The sequence below is a fragment of the Pecten maximus genome, chromosome 7 (assembly GCF_902652985.1).
Source record: "Pecten maximus chromosome 7, xPecMax1.1, whole genome shotgun sequence".
Classification (NCBI taxonomy): Eukaryota; Metazoa; Mollusca; class Bivalvia; order Pectinida; family Pectinidae; genus Pecten; species Pecten maximus.
In genome coordinates this window covers 43,747,554-43,764,682 of record NC_047021.1, presented here as the reverse complement: position 1 = coordinate 43,764,682, position 17,129 = coordinate 43,747,554, and the positions used below count along the sequence as shown (strand labels likewise).

Here is a 17,129-nt window from a genome sequence, read left to right as displayed (position 1 = left end):
CACATAAATAGAGTCTGTTATAGTCTGTTATATTTTGCATGCCTCGCCATGAAAGGGGGGGGGGGGGGGGACATATAGTGTTATCCATGTCTGTCCTTTCCCATCCCATCCCATCCCATCCTGTCCCGTCCCAATGCAATAAAACTAGCGAATTTTTCTATTTCGGTGTATCAAGTGGCAGCAGGGGCATTTATGTCTTAACAGATATTTTCTAGATAACTATTTAAAACTTTACTGCCATACGAATAAACTTGATTGTCATGAGTTACTTATAACGTCAAAGGCGAGCTTATGCCATGGTGTGATGTACATCCGTCAACTTTTCCCTTCAAACAACTTCTCAATAATCAAAAGGCCAAAGATTAATGATTGTGGCTTACTTTCAAGGTCATGGGGGTCAAATGCATGAAAATTATTTGGACGACTAATACTCAAAAACCAAGAGACCCAAGGTCAATAATATTTTGCCAAATACATGCTGAGATGAAGGCCTATGAAGTTTCCTCAAATAAATGACCTTGATGAACATTTGATGTCTCCGGTGTCAAATGTTAAATTCTGTCTCCCTGAATATCAAAATCCCTGACATTAACCAGTTACAGAATACAGTGGGCATTAATTTAAGGTCAAAATCTTCACTTCTCAAGCTACAAAACAGGTAAGCAATACAGGTCCATTGGGCCTCTTGCTATTGAATAGAAATATTGACAAGAAGGGAGTATGTACTGGGTAGCAGTGAAAAATGGACGTACCAACTCCTATGACAATAGAAAAAGCATCGGTGCCAGCAATAATCCTATTGTATACAATTAGTTCAATGTTAGACTTGTACAGTATTTATCCTAAAAAAAGCCCCCTCCTCTGATAATAAAGATAGTGCCATATTTACTCTCAAATAAAACCTTTATGGTGAAAAAAATAGTACCAAATTTATCCTCAAATAGGCCCCGTCCCCTAGTGAAATGGTTGTGCCATATTTGAATATTCAAATAAGCCCCCTCCCCTAGTTAAAAAAAGTTGTATTACCATATTTATTCTCAAATAAGCCCCCTCCCCAAGTGAAAAAGTTAAGTACAATATTTACCCCCAAGCATAAGCCCCCTCCCCTAGTGCAAAAGGTTAATACTGCATTTATCCTCAAATAAGCCCCTACCCTAGTGTAAAAGTTGAATACTGTATTTATCCTCAAATAAACCCCCTTCCCTAGTGTAAAAGTTTAGTATTAAAGTTTTGGGAGGGCTTATTTGTGAACCTCTTTAACTATACTATTTTCAAAACGGATGATTCTGCAAAAATGTTATTTGTGAATAAATAGGGTACTAAAACTGAGGACTTTAAAATCTGGCCCTCGTACCGAAGGAAATCTATAGAGCCAAGAAGTCTGCAGTTGAAGGAAAATGACATTATTTTGACAGGGAAAAATAGAGTTTGTCACGTAAGAATCACTATATTCATGCCGTGAAATGTTACATAGTGGGAATGACGGATTCCCTACAGGAGTTATTGCCCTTTGTAATGATATTATTATTGGACCTTGTGAATGTGTTAACTCAAGTTAATATCAACCAAGTTTGATGAAACTTTTGTATGCAACCATATATCGACAAGATCTTGGATGAGTTTGAAAATGGGAATTATTCAACTGTAACTTACAGAGTTATTGCCCCTTTTGTAATAATATTATTATTAACATTTTCTAGCTCGCCTGGCAAAAAAGGGAAAATCTTTTAAAACGCTACTAGTCCTGAAAACCTAAAGGAATATTGATAAAATTTGGTCTGGAGAATTATTTGGCAATTCCGTATGTTGCATAAATGAAGGATGCGAGACCATTGGGGTGGGAGAGGGAGAAAGGGGTGCCAATGGGGGAAATGTAGCAAAAAAAAAATATTTAAAATACTTTTTCTTTTTCAGGAATGACAGGATTTAGTCCACCTGTAGTTTGAACCATTGTGTTGGGAGAGTCGGTTCAAAAGTAGGATTATATTTGAAATTTAACTTAAATCAGAGTATTTTGCCATACTTACTGAAATATCGAGGTGAATGATGCAAGCCCCTTGGGCCTCTTGTTTTGGCCTTCGACCAGTATATTCTATTAGGGATTACATGTTGTCAATAGGTAATAATATAATGACTTGGTGTTTAGATGTGTGATAATGGGCACCCCAATGTATTGTTTTTTTGAACGTAAACACCTACTTCAATATAGTACATACCGTATATGTATGTACTAGGGTCGGTACATAAACATGTTGATGTTACATATTTCATTACAATAAAAGACAATTTTTTTAATTACACAAATTACTGTTCATATTTAAAGGACATTTTATCTTGATCAAAGTTTGGCAGGCATAACAGTTGTAGTGATTTAAAAAAAAAATTATCTTCTAAATCTAGATTATAGTTCTGATCAACATGATTTTGTTTCAATACTAATTATAGATAGTTTAGGATTAATTGAACACCAGCTCAGATGGTTGTTGATAATGAACCAACCTGGTTATTTGTGCTACAGGAGGTTTGATAGTGATGAGGATTATTATGAGGATGAGTTTTGCCCAAGATTCGTTTAATATCTAAAATTTCACAATATATATAAAAAAAAATTAATTCTGGTATTTGCTTATCTTTAATTGCATTAATTATGGAAATATCACTGATTAGGTATTTACATTAAGCTAACAATGCTTTATGTAACCAGATCTTCCAGCCTTGTGAGGGTTTTTATGAAAAAAATCATAGTTATTCTGTTATCCAAACAGATCCATAGTGAATTAAAAGGATGAAAGTAATTATCATAAAAATGATATTCAGAAACCTTTAAAGTTTCCCTTACACCATCAAGATAATGTAAATGAATATGGCTTCAAACAGCTGTTTTTGAGTCTTTTGAATACAAGTTCAATTTTAGAATTACAATTTATATGAAATGATTCAGAATGGGTATATCTGCCCTTTCCGTTTTTGCTTTTAATATCTATCATCTTGTGTACCATTTCATTTTATTTTTCGTTTTAAGATTGAATTTACTTACTTTTCCATTTTATTTTATTTTTATTTCATCTTTTTTAATTATCCTTTTATTTGAATTTTTTATTTTTCATCTTTTAAAAAAAAAATTGATTTAATTTTTTCTGTATTTTTTGCTTATTTTTTTTTATTTTATTTTATTATTTTTTTTAATTTTGATTTTAATTTATTTTTGACATTAAAGCTAATCGCGCTCCAAACAGCCAGAAACAGATTATTTCTATTGATATGGTTAGAGGGAGCTGTTATTCATGTACTTTAATGATTTTAATATAGATACATAATCATAACTAGGTCAGTTAATGTAATTATTTTATTGCATGGCATTAAAATAATTGTATGATAATTTATATTTATTTAATTGAGACTTAATGAGATAGGTAGATGTGTATCAAATTTAAATTATGATTATGATTAATATCTTCAGCCGTTAACTATTTTGGTTTCATAGACATTTAAATTTTACATAAAGTCTTAAATACACGTGTATGTTCCTTTAGAAGGAAAGGTAAAAAATAGCTTGAGAGGTTACAGCTTCAGATGAAATGTTTAAAGATTTAATTAATATAAACTTTATTTATTTTACAAAAATTGTTTTATTTTGTTTTAAAATTTGTTTAAAAAATTTTTTATCAGCTTTTATTTATCAAGCTTGTTGGCCCGGATGGAAGCGCGAGGGGTCTTACTGTGGGAGGAAACCGGAGTACCTGGGGAAAACCAACGAGGCAGGTGACCAATACCTTTTCACGTCCGATAGGGGAATCAAACCCTGGCCGCCTAGGTGAAAGGCAAGTGTGTTGCCAAAACAATGGTTTAATCGGTGTGGTAGCAGTTGAGCATATTAATTCAAGAGGTCCAACTGTCCTGAATCAAACACTGGTATTTCAGCAGGAAAACGCTCGTATTTTTAGGTACATTTGATTTCCTGGTTCCGAAGACGTTCCAGACCAATTTTGATGATAATCCTTTAATTTACCTACAATTAGGCCTCGTCCCTCTGCCTCCTAGAAGCACTTTCAAAACTTAATTATTTCCCCTTTTAGGTCCTGTCCTCTATCCGTATTCTTTTTTTATCTAATAGGTCTCCACACCAAATTTGATCAAAATCCATTCAGGTATTCTTGACAAGTAGGTGAGCTAAAACAATGTCGGTATGTTAAATAGAATATCGAGATGTAAACGAAATCGTAATTCTAACTCAGAATCGATAAAGCAAGGAGAGGATTTGAACAAACCATATATCACCAAGAGAATGCACTAATAGCACAAAGATAGTATGACTACGTGATCCGGAATGATAAGCGTCTTCTGGTTCAATAACGACACCGTCGTGTGAATCTAGGTCAAATACGGGTAATGTCACGTGTGTAAGGGGGTGGGGGCCGAATCAGATCGGGCGAAATATATATGTCCTAGTTTAAAGTGTATTGATGAAGACAGATTTCTTTATAAATGGGGGAATCAGATCAGGTGAAATTATTGTGAAATAGATATATGTCCTCTAGTTTAAAAAGCATTGTTGAAGACAGATGTCATTTTCTTTATAAACGGGGCGAATAAGTTTAGACTCACTTGTCTTTATAAAGCGGAGAGAATCAGATCAGGTGAAATTCTAGTGAAATAAATTCTTTATTTCCTCTAGTTTAAAGTATATATTAGTTAAGACAGATGTCATTGTCTTTATAAAGGGGTCGAATCAGATGAGACTCAATTGTCTTTATAAAGGGGGAAAATCAGATCAGGTGAAATTATTGTCAGTTAAAAGTGCAGTGGTGAAGACATATTTCATTATCTTCATTAAGAGAAGCGAAACGGCAAATATTCCAGTGAAATAAAACCCAACATGTTCTCTTGTTTAAAGTGCACCATACAGTGACACAGACAGGATTAAATCTCCTACTTAATCCATTGTTAACGTCGCGAGCTTTCTGTGTATTATGTGTAAGATAAAACACTGATTTAGGCGAGGATCCAAATTGACATGGACACACAACTTTAAATGATCAGTAAACAGTTTATGTCCATTTCTTTGTTGTGTACTGTAACACACATATCCGACCCACAACGCGTGATCGGCCCATTGATAAAACAAATCTATAGAATTATTCCTCAGAGGAACATTTGTGACTGCTATTGTTTTAATATTTGTTGTATAGGTTTTTATAGTCTATAGGTAATGAGTACTCTGTTCACGTGTGTATATATACCTACCCAAAGTCATTCGCAAGGTTAGACTTTTGATAAACCTTGGTGGTTACTTCAAGTGGGGAATATTCATGACGTAGTTACTTGAATATATTTCAACAATTCACCGCGGACAAAGTGTTTTCTTCAAACAAATATGGATAAAGAACAGAAAAAGAGGATTACGTCGAATATAACTTTCCTTAAAGAGAGATTAGGATATCTTGACCCTATCCTTGACCATTTAGTGGACAGAAATGTCATTACATTTGACGAACGGGAGCGGATTGATAAAGTCAATCCACCGACACCTCACAAGAAGTTTAACGAGTTTATCCAGTTGCTCCTGGCCTCGCCCGAACCACATGCATTTACAGCCTTCATACAAAGTTTAGAAGAGGAACGCTTCTTCAATATTGTGGAGAAACTTTGCAAGGATGGTGGGTATTTGTTAAATTGTTTTACAGATGTCCAACATCTAAAACTATTATATTTTCTTTGACATGACGTGTTAAACATTGACATCACCTAACATTAAGTGTCAAACTAATTATCCGATAGCTGATAAATATTTTATGATACTGTGGCGCATTCTTTGTTTATTTTTGTCTCTTTTTGTTGACGTCTAGCTTTCTTTGTCTGTAAATATATTCATTTATATATTCAACATTGACAAACGAGTATAGAGCAGTTCATAATTGTTCAATCTAAAACGTTATATATAATTTCATATAGAAAACCGTATCATATATACATATTTTCCTCGTTTGTGTTTATGATTTCATGATATGCTCAGTTAAATATAAAAGTGGTATTCGCCCACGTCTGTAAAAGTGGTATTCACCCATGTCTGTAAAAGTGGTATTCACCCATGTCTGTAAAGGTGGTATTCACCCGTGTCTATAAAGGTAGTATTCACCAGTGTCTATAAAGGTGGTATTCACCCGTGTCTATAAAGGTAGTATTCACCCATGTCTGTAAAGGTAATATTCACCCTTGTCTATAAAGGTAGTATTCACCCATGTCTGTAAAGGTAATATTCACCCGTGTCTATAAAGGTAGCATTCACCCTTGTCTATATAGGTGTTTTTCACCCATGTCTGTAAAGGTAATATTCACCCGTGTCTGTAAAGGCGGTATTCACCCGTGTCTATAAAGGTAGTATTCACCCTTGTCTATAAAGGTAGTATTCACCCATGTCTGTAAAGGTAATATTCACCCGTGTCTATAAAGGTAATATTCACCCGTGTCTATAAAGGTAGCATTCACCCTTGTCTATATAGGCGGTATTCACCCGTGTCTATAAAGGTAATATTCACCCGTGTCTATAAAGGTAGCATTCACCCTTGTCTATATAGGTGTTATTCACCCATGTCTGTAAAGGTAATATTCACCCGTGTCTGTAAAGGCGGTATTCACCCGTGTCTATAAAGGTAGTATTCACCCATGTCTGTAAAGGTGGTATTCACCCGTGTCTATAAAGGTAGTATCCACCCGTGTCTATAAAGGTAGTATTCACCCGTGTCTATAAAAGTGATATCCATCCGTGTCTATAAAGTAGTATTCATCCATGTCTGTAAAGGTAATATTCACCCATGTCTGTAAAGGTAGTATTCACCCGTGTCTATAAAGGTAGTATTCACCCGTGTCTATAGAGGAAGTATTCACTCGTGTCTATAAAGTAGTATTCACCCATGTATATAAAGGTAGTATTCACCCTTGTCTATAAATGTAGTGTTCACCCGTGTCTATAAAGGTAGTATTGACCCGTGTCTATAGAGGAAGTATTGACCCGTGTCTATAAAGGTAATATTCACCCGTGTCTATAAAGGTGGTATTCACCCATGTCTGTAAAGGTGGTATTCACCCTTGTCTATAAAGGTAGTATTCACCCGTGTCTATAAAGGTAGTATTCACCCGTGTCTATAAAGGTAGTATTCACCCGTGTCTATAAAGGTAGTATTTACCCATGTTTGTAAAGGTAATATTCACCCGTGTCTATAAAGGTAGCATTCACCCTTGTCTATATAGGTAGTATTCACCCGTGTCTATAAAGGTAGTATTCACCCGTGTCTATAAAGGTAGTATTCACCCGTATCTATAAAAGTGATATCCATCCGTTTCTATAAAGTAGTATTCACCCGTGTCTATAAAAGTTATATTCGCCCATGTCTATCAAAGTGGTATTCATCATGTTTATAAAGGTAGTATTCACCCGTGTCTATAAAGGTAGTATTCACCCGTGTCTATAGAGGAAGTATTCATCCGTGTCTATTAAAGTGATGTTCAGCCATGTCTATAAATGTATAATTCACCCATATCTATAAAAGTGGTATTTACACGTGTCTATAAAGGTAGTATTCACCCGTGTCTATAATAGTGATATTCACCCATGTCTATAATAGTGATATTTACACGTGTCTATAGAAGTGGTGTTCATCATGTTTATAAAAGTGGTATTCACCCGTGTCTATAGATGTATTCATCAATGCTTATATTTCTTCTTGAAACAATTTATTGTTACGATTTGTATATGGGGTATAGATATATCAAAGAAATATATGGGTTTTTTTTGGTGCTATATTTCAACAGTTGTCCAGACACAATTTGATGCATTTTCAACCTCAACCTTTGAGGAAAAAATGTGTATGTAAATAGAAACATATTGAAACAATACTATTTTGGAATATATGTCGAAGATAATAAATATAAACGATGTTTATGGTATGTCTTTGTCAATTTTAGGTCATCCCGGATATTGGCCTGGTAATGATATATATGATAACATTTTACTTATATTTCTGATCATATACTGATTATTATCAACATCTAGCATGCGATTATATAAACAAATCTAAATACTCGGTGATAACATTTCCAAGTTTATATTTTACTCTTTAAATCTTCCAGTTATCTTATCACAGTTCCTAATTCTAACTTGATCTGGATGAAAATAGTAATTTTTAATTTTTGATTGTTTTATTATTCCATCTACAGGATTCCCAGGTAAACAAGGTGCTATAAATGTTTTATAATTAATCAATTTTCCTTTGAGGTGACCGCATCATTGCATGCTGCATGGCTTTATATTTTGCCCTCGTTCACATATTCTATACTATATCTTATTTACACGTGAATTTTACGTCATAAAACTGCAGAATATTTCATAAATTGCTTTTCCTATTTTCTATATGTGAGTGGATCTAAAACAGGCCACTTCGACCCTTTGCTCCATCAAAACACTTAAGAAACAAGTGTATAGCATTATATAAAGAGCCGTGTGTTTACTATGTGTGTTATGTGGAAATAAAGCGTCCGAAAGGAAGACAATATCTATAATGAAAGTATATCATTAGATTATTTACCAAATGGGGTAAATTTAATTTTTGATCCTTAAAACACAGTTCATCTCAGAATTCACCTTTATAGCAAATAAATTCATATATGAAAATTATGCCTGAAGTCACTTAATATATCAATATTGAAAAAAACAAATTGAATATCCCTAGCGCTTGTCTAGGGATAATGCCTTTCCACAGTTACAGTAATGTATATTCTTTAGTTATCTGTCATGTTAATGAATATAGATTTAATATCATTTTCTGAGTTAGCAATATTTTACCACATAACAGCATGTTGTTTCCTCAATATATTTACAAGTTAAATTATTCTTGAATGAACCAAAATAGTTTGATACTAATAACAGTTTAAAATTACATTAATAGTACATGTATAATGTGATGTATTTCTCTAAAATGTCTAAATGGAAAAATAACGTCAGAAATATTGAAATGATGTTGATATTTGCATAATTTACATAATAAGGCATTTTGTATATGATATTGAAATCACTTTGGATACAATATATGCAGAAATATATAATTAAGTAAAACACTTGTTTCCATTATTTCCTCCTCGAGGATCCAGTTGTACATTATAGCTCATTGATTACGTATTAGGGGAGATTAAAATCATTTTTCGTGCAGTGAATTAAATCGAATAATTAGTAAATTCTTGGATGTAAACCAAACTTGATTTTTATCGAAGTGGAATAGAAATTCGGCCAACCGATATGAATCTAAAGATTTTTTTTCGTGTTCTTCACACAAACGAATAATTGGTGCGTTTGGAATTTTGCCAAAATGTCATAGACTTTAACAGTATAACGTCGCGTGCCATAACTGAATAAAAAGAATTTAAGTTTTGCGGTCAAAAATAATTAAGGTGCATTGTATATTATTTCAACAGTGCTTATCATAAAATGAATTTCATTTCTTTGATAATGGGTTCAGCATAGCAATAAACTCTACGAGGAGGTTGTTTAGAGTAGATTTAATTCCATGAGTACTTTATTATCATCGGTAAACTGCTAGTCAGGTACATTATATTCTCACATTTTCATTGTCAGCGTCCTAAATACCAGTGTATTGTAATGGGTTCTCGGAAATTTAATTATTCAACATTATGATAATATTTTTTTTTCCATCTTAATTAATTGGATGATCTAATTATCATCATATCGATGGATTCAGTCTGTACCAGAGATATGTGATTTCTATATTTGAGCACATGTCGTTTAAAAAACACGGGTCGTCGATATCAAGTCAAATATTCGAGTGTAAATGGAAAATAACTATATAGCTATCTATCCCTTTAACTTTTAGATATTGTTGTAAAACAGCAGGATAAAGTCACATTATCTTAAATGGGAAATAAACTATGTATTAGATATAGAGGCAAAGTATGCTTGCGTCCATTAGCTAGCTTAAAACCACCTATAAATCAATATTCATTCGTTCTGTTCTCACAACTATCATCGTGTGTGACCAACGCATTAATTGTGAAACGTTAGAGTAGTTTACATATTTAAACACAATTTAAAGACAATTATGGAGTATGGCAGAATTATATGGAAAGATTGATAATGTATGGTTATCTTACCGGGAAACACGTGTACGGCTAGCCAAGTCATTTAGTCATGGAGATCATGAAGATATATCATAGATTTTAATATTAATAGATATATTACATAATAAAGGAAATATTTTATAATGTTTCTTATATAAGATATATTATATACTGTAATAAATAAGATATATTATATAATTAATGAAATATTTTATAATGTATCTTATATAAGATATCTTATTAACTTTAATACATAAGATATATTATATAATAATTATATAAGATAAGATAAGATAAGTTTATCTTATAAACTTTATATGGTATCTTACATTTTTATGAGATATCTTCTATGATAATATTTTTTATAATTTGGTACGTACTTAGCCAAGCTTGCTCTGTGAATAAATGACAACTTGGCTTGCCATATACGTGTGCCGATAGTATTGTGCTGATTTTTATTATTATCTAACGTTAACAAGATAAATATTTACTTCAATTTGCAAAAGAAAAAAGTAACAAGGTGACTGAAGTGAGGGTGAATATGCAGATTTATCAGATGGAGGACTTGATAGAATGTTTCTAGATTTTATTATCAATCATGACCATTGTTATTTGCCATCCAGATATTGAACACTATTGTTTCATTTTTCTTTTTCCGTTTTTTGCTCTTTACTAGTATTCGTTTTTAATTTTACAAATTTCATTTCCGACCCGCGGAAAGTTTATATGTTGCGTTAAATGGACCGTAGAGTTAATTTATTTACTCATTGTGTATATGTAGTGATTGAGAGTTTATATGTGTATTGTAGTAAGTAAGTAAACTAACCAGGTATGGGAGAGGGGGTTCGGGTTGAGATTTCGATTCTTAAAACTAGGTAAGTATACGTCTTGATATATATTGTAAAGAACAGGTATGCCGTTGATTAATTGTAACGATTTCAAATTTTAATTTGAAATTTTGTCAAAAGTGTACTTTCTATTAACTATTATCAAATGTTACAACGCATGCGTGTTAAGGTGTAGTGTGAATTCCTGATACCAACAATGCATTATTATAAGTGTTGTGGTGTCAACCTGCGTCATAATCTTATTTGTGTTGTTTGTTGCATAACATTTTTGTTTCTCTGAAAAAGGATGTTACAAAATCGTAATTAAACTGACAACTTTTCCCTTGAAAATAGCGAGGATGTGATCACCATATACATCTATGGCAAGCCAAGCCGAGCAATGTTGATCCAGTATTTTACCAAATTATATAAATATCAAAGCCATTTATTCGCGAAGCAATGTTGATCCAGCATTTTATCAAATTATCTTGTATGTTATATAAGATATATCATTTATTCTATAAGATATCTTATAAAGTATATAAGATATCTTATAAAGTTAATAAAATCTTGGATCAACGTTACTTCGTGAATAAATGACAACTTGGCTTGCCATACACAACTACCATTATCAAAAGAACAATGTTAAAGCTAATATGTCCAGTTTTGTTGCAGAAACAAGTTTATACTCATATTAAAACGAAACCGTAATTACAACTCAAAATCGACCAGTCAAGTGCAAATATATACACGTATATATATTTGCATCGAGGCTCTTGAAATGTACAAGAAGAATATGACCAGGTGTTTCGGAATGGTTAGGGAAATTGTGTCCTCGATAGTACCCGCCATACAAATCTAAGACAGATCCAAGTCTATCTGTGTAATTTGTTTTTCCAACATGAAACATATTTTGTACTATAGAGATTCAACGTAACAATGTGCTTTGTAAAGCTGTGACCTATTGACCTATGGATACAATGGAATATAATATCATATTTCTGTTCTTTTCAAAGACTCTGACGTCCTAAGTTGCCCGAGTCACTTTTGTTTCTACACACTTAAAACTAAAACATGTGCATCATACGTCTTCGTTTTTTCTGTTCATTACGAACGAAATACAACAAAAGCTGACGATCTTCGACAACTTTGTCCACTACACAATAGGCATAGTCCTATAAAACCACAAAAGCAAATAACAAAAATGTGTATTCCTTAAAAAACTTACCATCATGTCCAATCGAAGCACTCGTAGTGGTGATCAACCTTTAATATAAAAAAGATTCATTTGGTAAATGACTCTCTTTTTCTAGGTCGTCCAAACGCCCGGTCATCCTCGTCGATGGCGAGGGAAAGTGTGCTGGCTCAACAACTTCGTCCACAGACCAGTATGCAACCTCGGCGGGAGCACACTGTCCACGCCACGACCGGGGTCTATCATATGTCGTCCGAGGCATCCGTGGTAAGTAACCTATACACAATGCATATCTTAAATAATTGTTCACAATAATCTATTGTCAGGCGACTTGGTGTACCTACTATTTTGTTAAGTTCAAAGTGCGAAATTGTATTTTAAAGGTACCTTTCCACATACAATCCAGTTCAATTTTGCAAGAATATTTTTAGCATTAGTTCCACGAAATGAGTCAAAACGCAAACAATATTTTAAAAGCATCAATACATTTGTAGTACATGTACATCCATTTATAAATGACCGATTCATTCATTTACCCATCCATCCATCCATCCATCCATCCATTCATTCATTCATTCATTCATTCATTCATTCAACCATTCATTCATTCTTATATGAACTCACCTTCCACAAGAGCAAGTGGTAAGGCGTCCGTCGTCCGTTCGTCGTGATTTTTTCACTTCAAACTACTTTTCCCAAAATCTAAACGACCTGGATTCATGATATTTGATTAGTAGATATCTGGAATGGAGCCCATTAAAGTTTCCAAAAAGAAATGACTTTGAGCCAAATTCACTGTCACATTTGTAAACATTCAAACATCTTCTTATTAACCATAATGGCTAGTTCATTTCATTCACTTCTTGTTGTAGACTCAGATGGTGGGATCCCATGCCGCAGATCACCACCAGCATCCACAAAAACAACAACAACAACAACAACAGCAACAGGCACATCAGTCAGTCGCGGAAGCTTCCGGCGGACATTACGACAGCGGGTTCGCTAGCGGTGCCAGCCGCCAAAGTTCTAGTACAGAGAGGGTCAATCACATGAGCATGGACCGAATGACCACAGCTATTGGTCAAATGTTTGCTGAATTCAGCGGCAAGGTCACTAATGATCTTCTTGACGGATTCGAAAGACGTCGACATGAAGAAAGAATGGAAATAGAATTGTCAATGGAAAGAAAAATTGCTCAAGAAATTGAGAGGAAAATGGACGAAAAGTTGAGTCATTTCCGTGGTGATTGGGAGGAGCAGAAGAACCAAATGGTCGAAAGGAACGAAAAGGCATTGTTCTCCTTACAAGACAGCGTTGAACAGCTCCGGAACTCATCGGACGCTTACAACCAACTCAAGCAGAAATACGACCAGTTGCAACAAACTCATGCTCAGATGAGAGATAAGGAGAACGAAAGATGGTCGAAACTATCGACCACGAACAAGGAGAACACACAGCTAAAGAGTGAACTGGAAATGTCTAACATAGAGATCATCAATCTCAGAGAACGTGTTGACGAACTGGAATCTGACAACCGTGCTTTAAAAGACAACGAACTCGCGGACCAGCACCGAATCAACCATATGGTTGCCGAGAAGGAAGACCTCATTATCGAGCTGGAAAGAGCAGAGCGGGAGAAGATGGACCTAAAGATGAGAGTGGACTCCTTGTCACGTGAGATTGAACGTCTGCTCATGCAGCAACAGGAGCGCGCCAATAAAGACGATAAGGCGTACCAGGAGGCGCTGAAGAAACAGAACGAGAGGCTTGATGAGTTGTACAAGGTGGTCCAGGCGCTTACCGAGCGGGAACGACAGTCTAAGACTCTGTTTATCGGCGGCAACGCTGTGCAGAAGTCAGCTCGCATGTCGAGACCTAACAAATAGATACGTGGAAGAGTTTAAATCAAAATGACTACGGATATCTGTCATCTAATCAAAGCTGTAATAAAATCAGACATTTTGGCGTGAAAACCCAATACTAGAGATGATATTTGCGATTTTTTGATCACCTAGTTTCATCGACAAGAAATAGAGCAACTTGCTTTAAGACATAAAGGTGGGAAATTAATTTAACGCCATACTTCATCGAACATTATGTGCAAAGACCGAAACATGAACAGTGAAGCGTGTCAGAAACGTTGAAGGATTTCCAGCTCTGTTGGAACTTTCATGTGGGCATTTCAGGAATTTATTTTCGACGTAATTTTATAACATTTGTACTACACGAGTAATTTGTCAAAGATATAACAAACAAACAAAACAAATGCTCCTTTTCGATACTGTGCAATGTCTACCGATTGGTATGCAATAGTGTCAATACTTTAGCTTATAGTGACCTCTCGTCAGTCCGAACTCGTCCGATTATGAATTAACTTCCATATATAGACGGGAATTTCCAGATCTGTCAATACGTGACTGTTGATCGGAAGAAGGTGTCGGATTAGCGAGGTTCCGCTATATAATTTGTTTCCCTGTTATAAACTCTTTATATGCTGTTACAGTTGTTTTATTTTTATCTCAAAATGAAATGTACATATATTTTCTGGTTTAGAGGTTAAAATCTAGGATCTGCGTATTCAGGTTTCGTGAAAGGGGCATTCCTTCGTTCGGACATCGGAAACATGCAGTTTTTATTGATGAAATCCATATCCGAACGGTGATTTTATGAGTGTCTGTGCCTACATGTAATGCCGAAATGTACAAGAAAAGGGCGTATCCTATACAAATACCGTATGACTTTGCGGTAATTAGTGATACTTCGGGTCGAATTAAGAATTTGCAGGACTTAATACTCAAAGAACTTTGGTTTATCTTGAGAGTAAAACTGCCTTATTAATGTAAAGGTTATAATTTTTACTACTCGGAAAAAATACATATTTTCCAATGAGTTTAATTTTGACGACCTAAACCTTATTCAAACGAAGGAATGCCCCTTTAAACTTGTGTGTATATATTTGTAAAGTTACTGGGACATGTGAATGGCCTGGGGAATCGGAAAACAATTCTTCGGGAATATTATTTGGAAATTTACAACACGCTCTCATTCGGGAGCTAATACTTTGTATAGTAATAATCCTGACTTGGATACGTTGTGGTTTTCAATTTACTGTTTATGAATATACGTATTTATATGCACAATGATATAATTCAAATTGTTTGAACTTTACTTAATTTGTGATTCGCGTTTTTTTTTAAAACAGTATATGTTCATTAGAAAGATATTTTCTGTGTTGATCATATATACACTTGATTTGCATTTTTGTAGCAGCAAGTGTATTTTAGTTGAAGTTTGTTTATTTTTTATCATTATTATTTCGGGAGTGTGCGTTACAGATTTAGAAGCCACGTTGTTTTAATCCCCAGGTTTACATATAAAGTCGCTATCACTACTCTAGTTGTAACACTGTCCAGGGGGTGGGGGTTAGTGGACAGATTCCAACTGTCCAGAGTTTTTAGTGGACAGCCTATCTCTTCAACAAGTTTTTTTTTTTTTGGACAGATTTCAATACCCCAGTATTTAAACCGTTATAACGAATTCGTTCTAAACGACTTTTAAATACCGGGGTATGTTTGCATGGAATTCTTAAAAGCGGCTGGATTCTCTAGAGTTGTTAAACTATGACATTTTTCCGGCGTGGTCATTACTGAATGCCCGCGCAATACACATATATAAAATAGACACATATATTCCATATATGTATACAATTATGATATTCATGTTTTTTTTCCGGTGATCGATGTTCTTTTTAATGTATCTATGTTTTTCAGTGATAACAAAATTGCTTGTGTATAAAGTAAGCATTTTTGACAGTATAACAGTTTTTGTTTTTTTATCATAGCATCTCACCTAAAATCATGGATTATCTGAGTTAATGAATTACTTATGTACTTACATAGTACTTACATAGGATATATACCTGTCTTCAGTGATTATGTTTATCTCATCTTTTCATACCCCATGAAATGATAAAATTATAAACAAATGATTTTTATTCAGAATATACAATACATTCCTTTCCGTGTCAATACTCATTGAGGTTTTAGCGGTATTTTATTTTTCACGAATTAAAATGCAATACGATTTACGGTTTTCTCAACCTGACTTAATTATATGCGTTTGTATATATAGTTCATGTTTTTCAAATGTAAAAAAAAAAGTGGAATTTTTCTGGAGTTGGTTATGAAATCTGTTTGGTTTTGTGTTACTTCGTTGAACATTCAGTTGTGAACAGTACGTTATTAGAGTCTTAGACATTTTGTAGGAATATAAATAATTCCGTGAGATATACAGCTGCTTCCGTGCCAAAGAGTTTTCCTTTTTTCTTTTATGATATAGACATTCGTTTATGATTTTCTTGAAAATCATAGTGGTATTTTCGCTTGTTTTTTTTCAGAATCCATTTGAATACATGTATATTTTACCTAGCAATAACTGTTACGTCCAATGTCTTAAGCCTGTCTAAACGTTTTCAAACAATCTAATTAAAATACAGTTCTGTAGTTTAATCAGATTACTATCAATAGATGGTGTCCACTCACTTGGTAGCGACAGGAAATTTACATAGCTGTGTGAATTTCATTCTAATCGAGTGATATAAATAGTCCAATCTGTCCGTGTACAACACTGCAGACCGATTTACGTATTCACGATTTTAGCGTGAAACAAGCATCGTCGGTAACCCAAAGGTCGTGATACTCACGGACAGAGCGTGGGGACCGTGGGTTACCAACAATGGACACGAAACGTCATTTACAAAGTAAACAGAACTATCTTCTGTTTCAACGAAAAACTAAATAAAAAAATATGTAATTATTATATTAATTATTTGATATGTGTATTTAGTAGGTATAGTAGGTATTAGATGTCATTTTGATAAGAACAAGCCCCATTTTATAAGTTGGAAGATATTTGATGTCAGATAAGGTTGCAGAGCTCTGCCATCTTGAAAGAAAATACTTTGGGCGCAAGGGTTCAATCAA

The 17,129-nt window shown here is 34.1% G+C and overlaps 1 protein-coding gene across 1 annotated transcript; it reads left to right on the top strand.

Annotated features, from left to right (window-relative positions):
* The first annotated feature begins 5,363 nt into the window (after positions 1-5,363).
* On the top strand, positions 5,364-14,916 carry LOC117331237 (involucrin-like). The gene is made up of 4 exons (XM_033889836.1): positions 5,364-5,657; positions 8,215-8,223; positions 12,266-12,414; positions 13,020-14,916. Exons 1-4 carry the CDS (start codon positions 5,375-5,377, stop codon positions 14,031-14,033), a joined length of 1,455 nt encoding a protein of 484 aa, XP_033745727.1. The 5' UTR covers positions 5,364-5,374; the 3' UTR covers positions 14,034-14,916.
* The last annotated feature ends 2,213 nt before the right edge of the window (positions 14,917-17,129 follow it).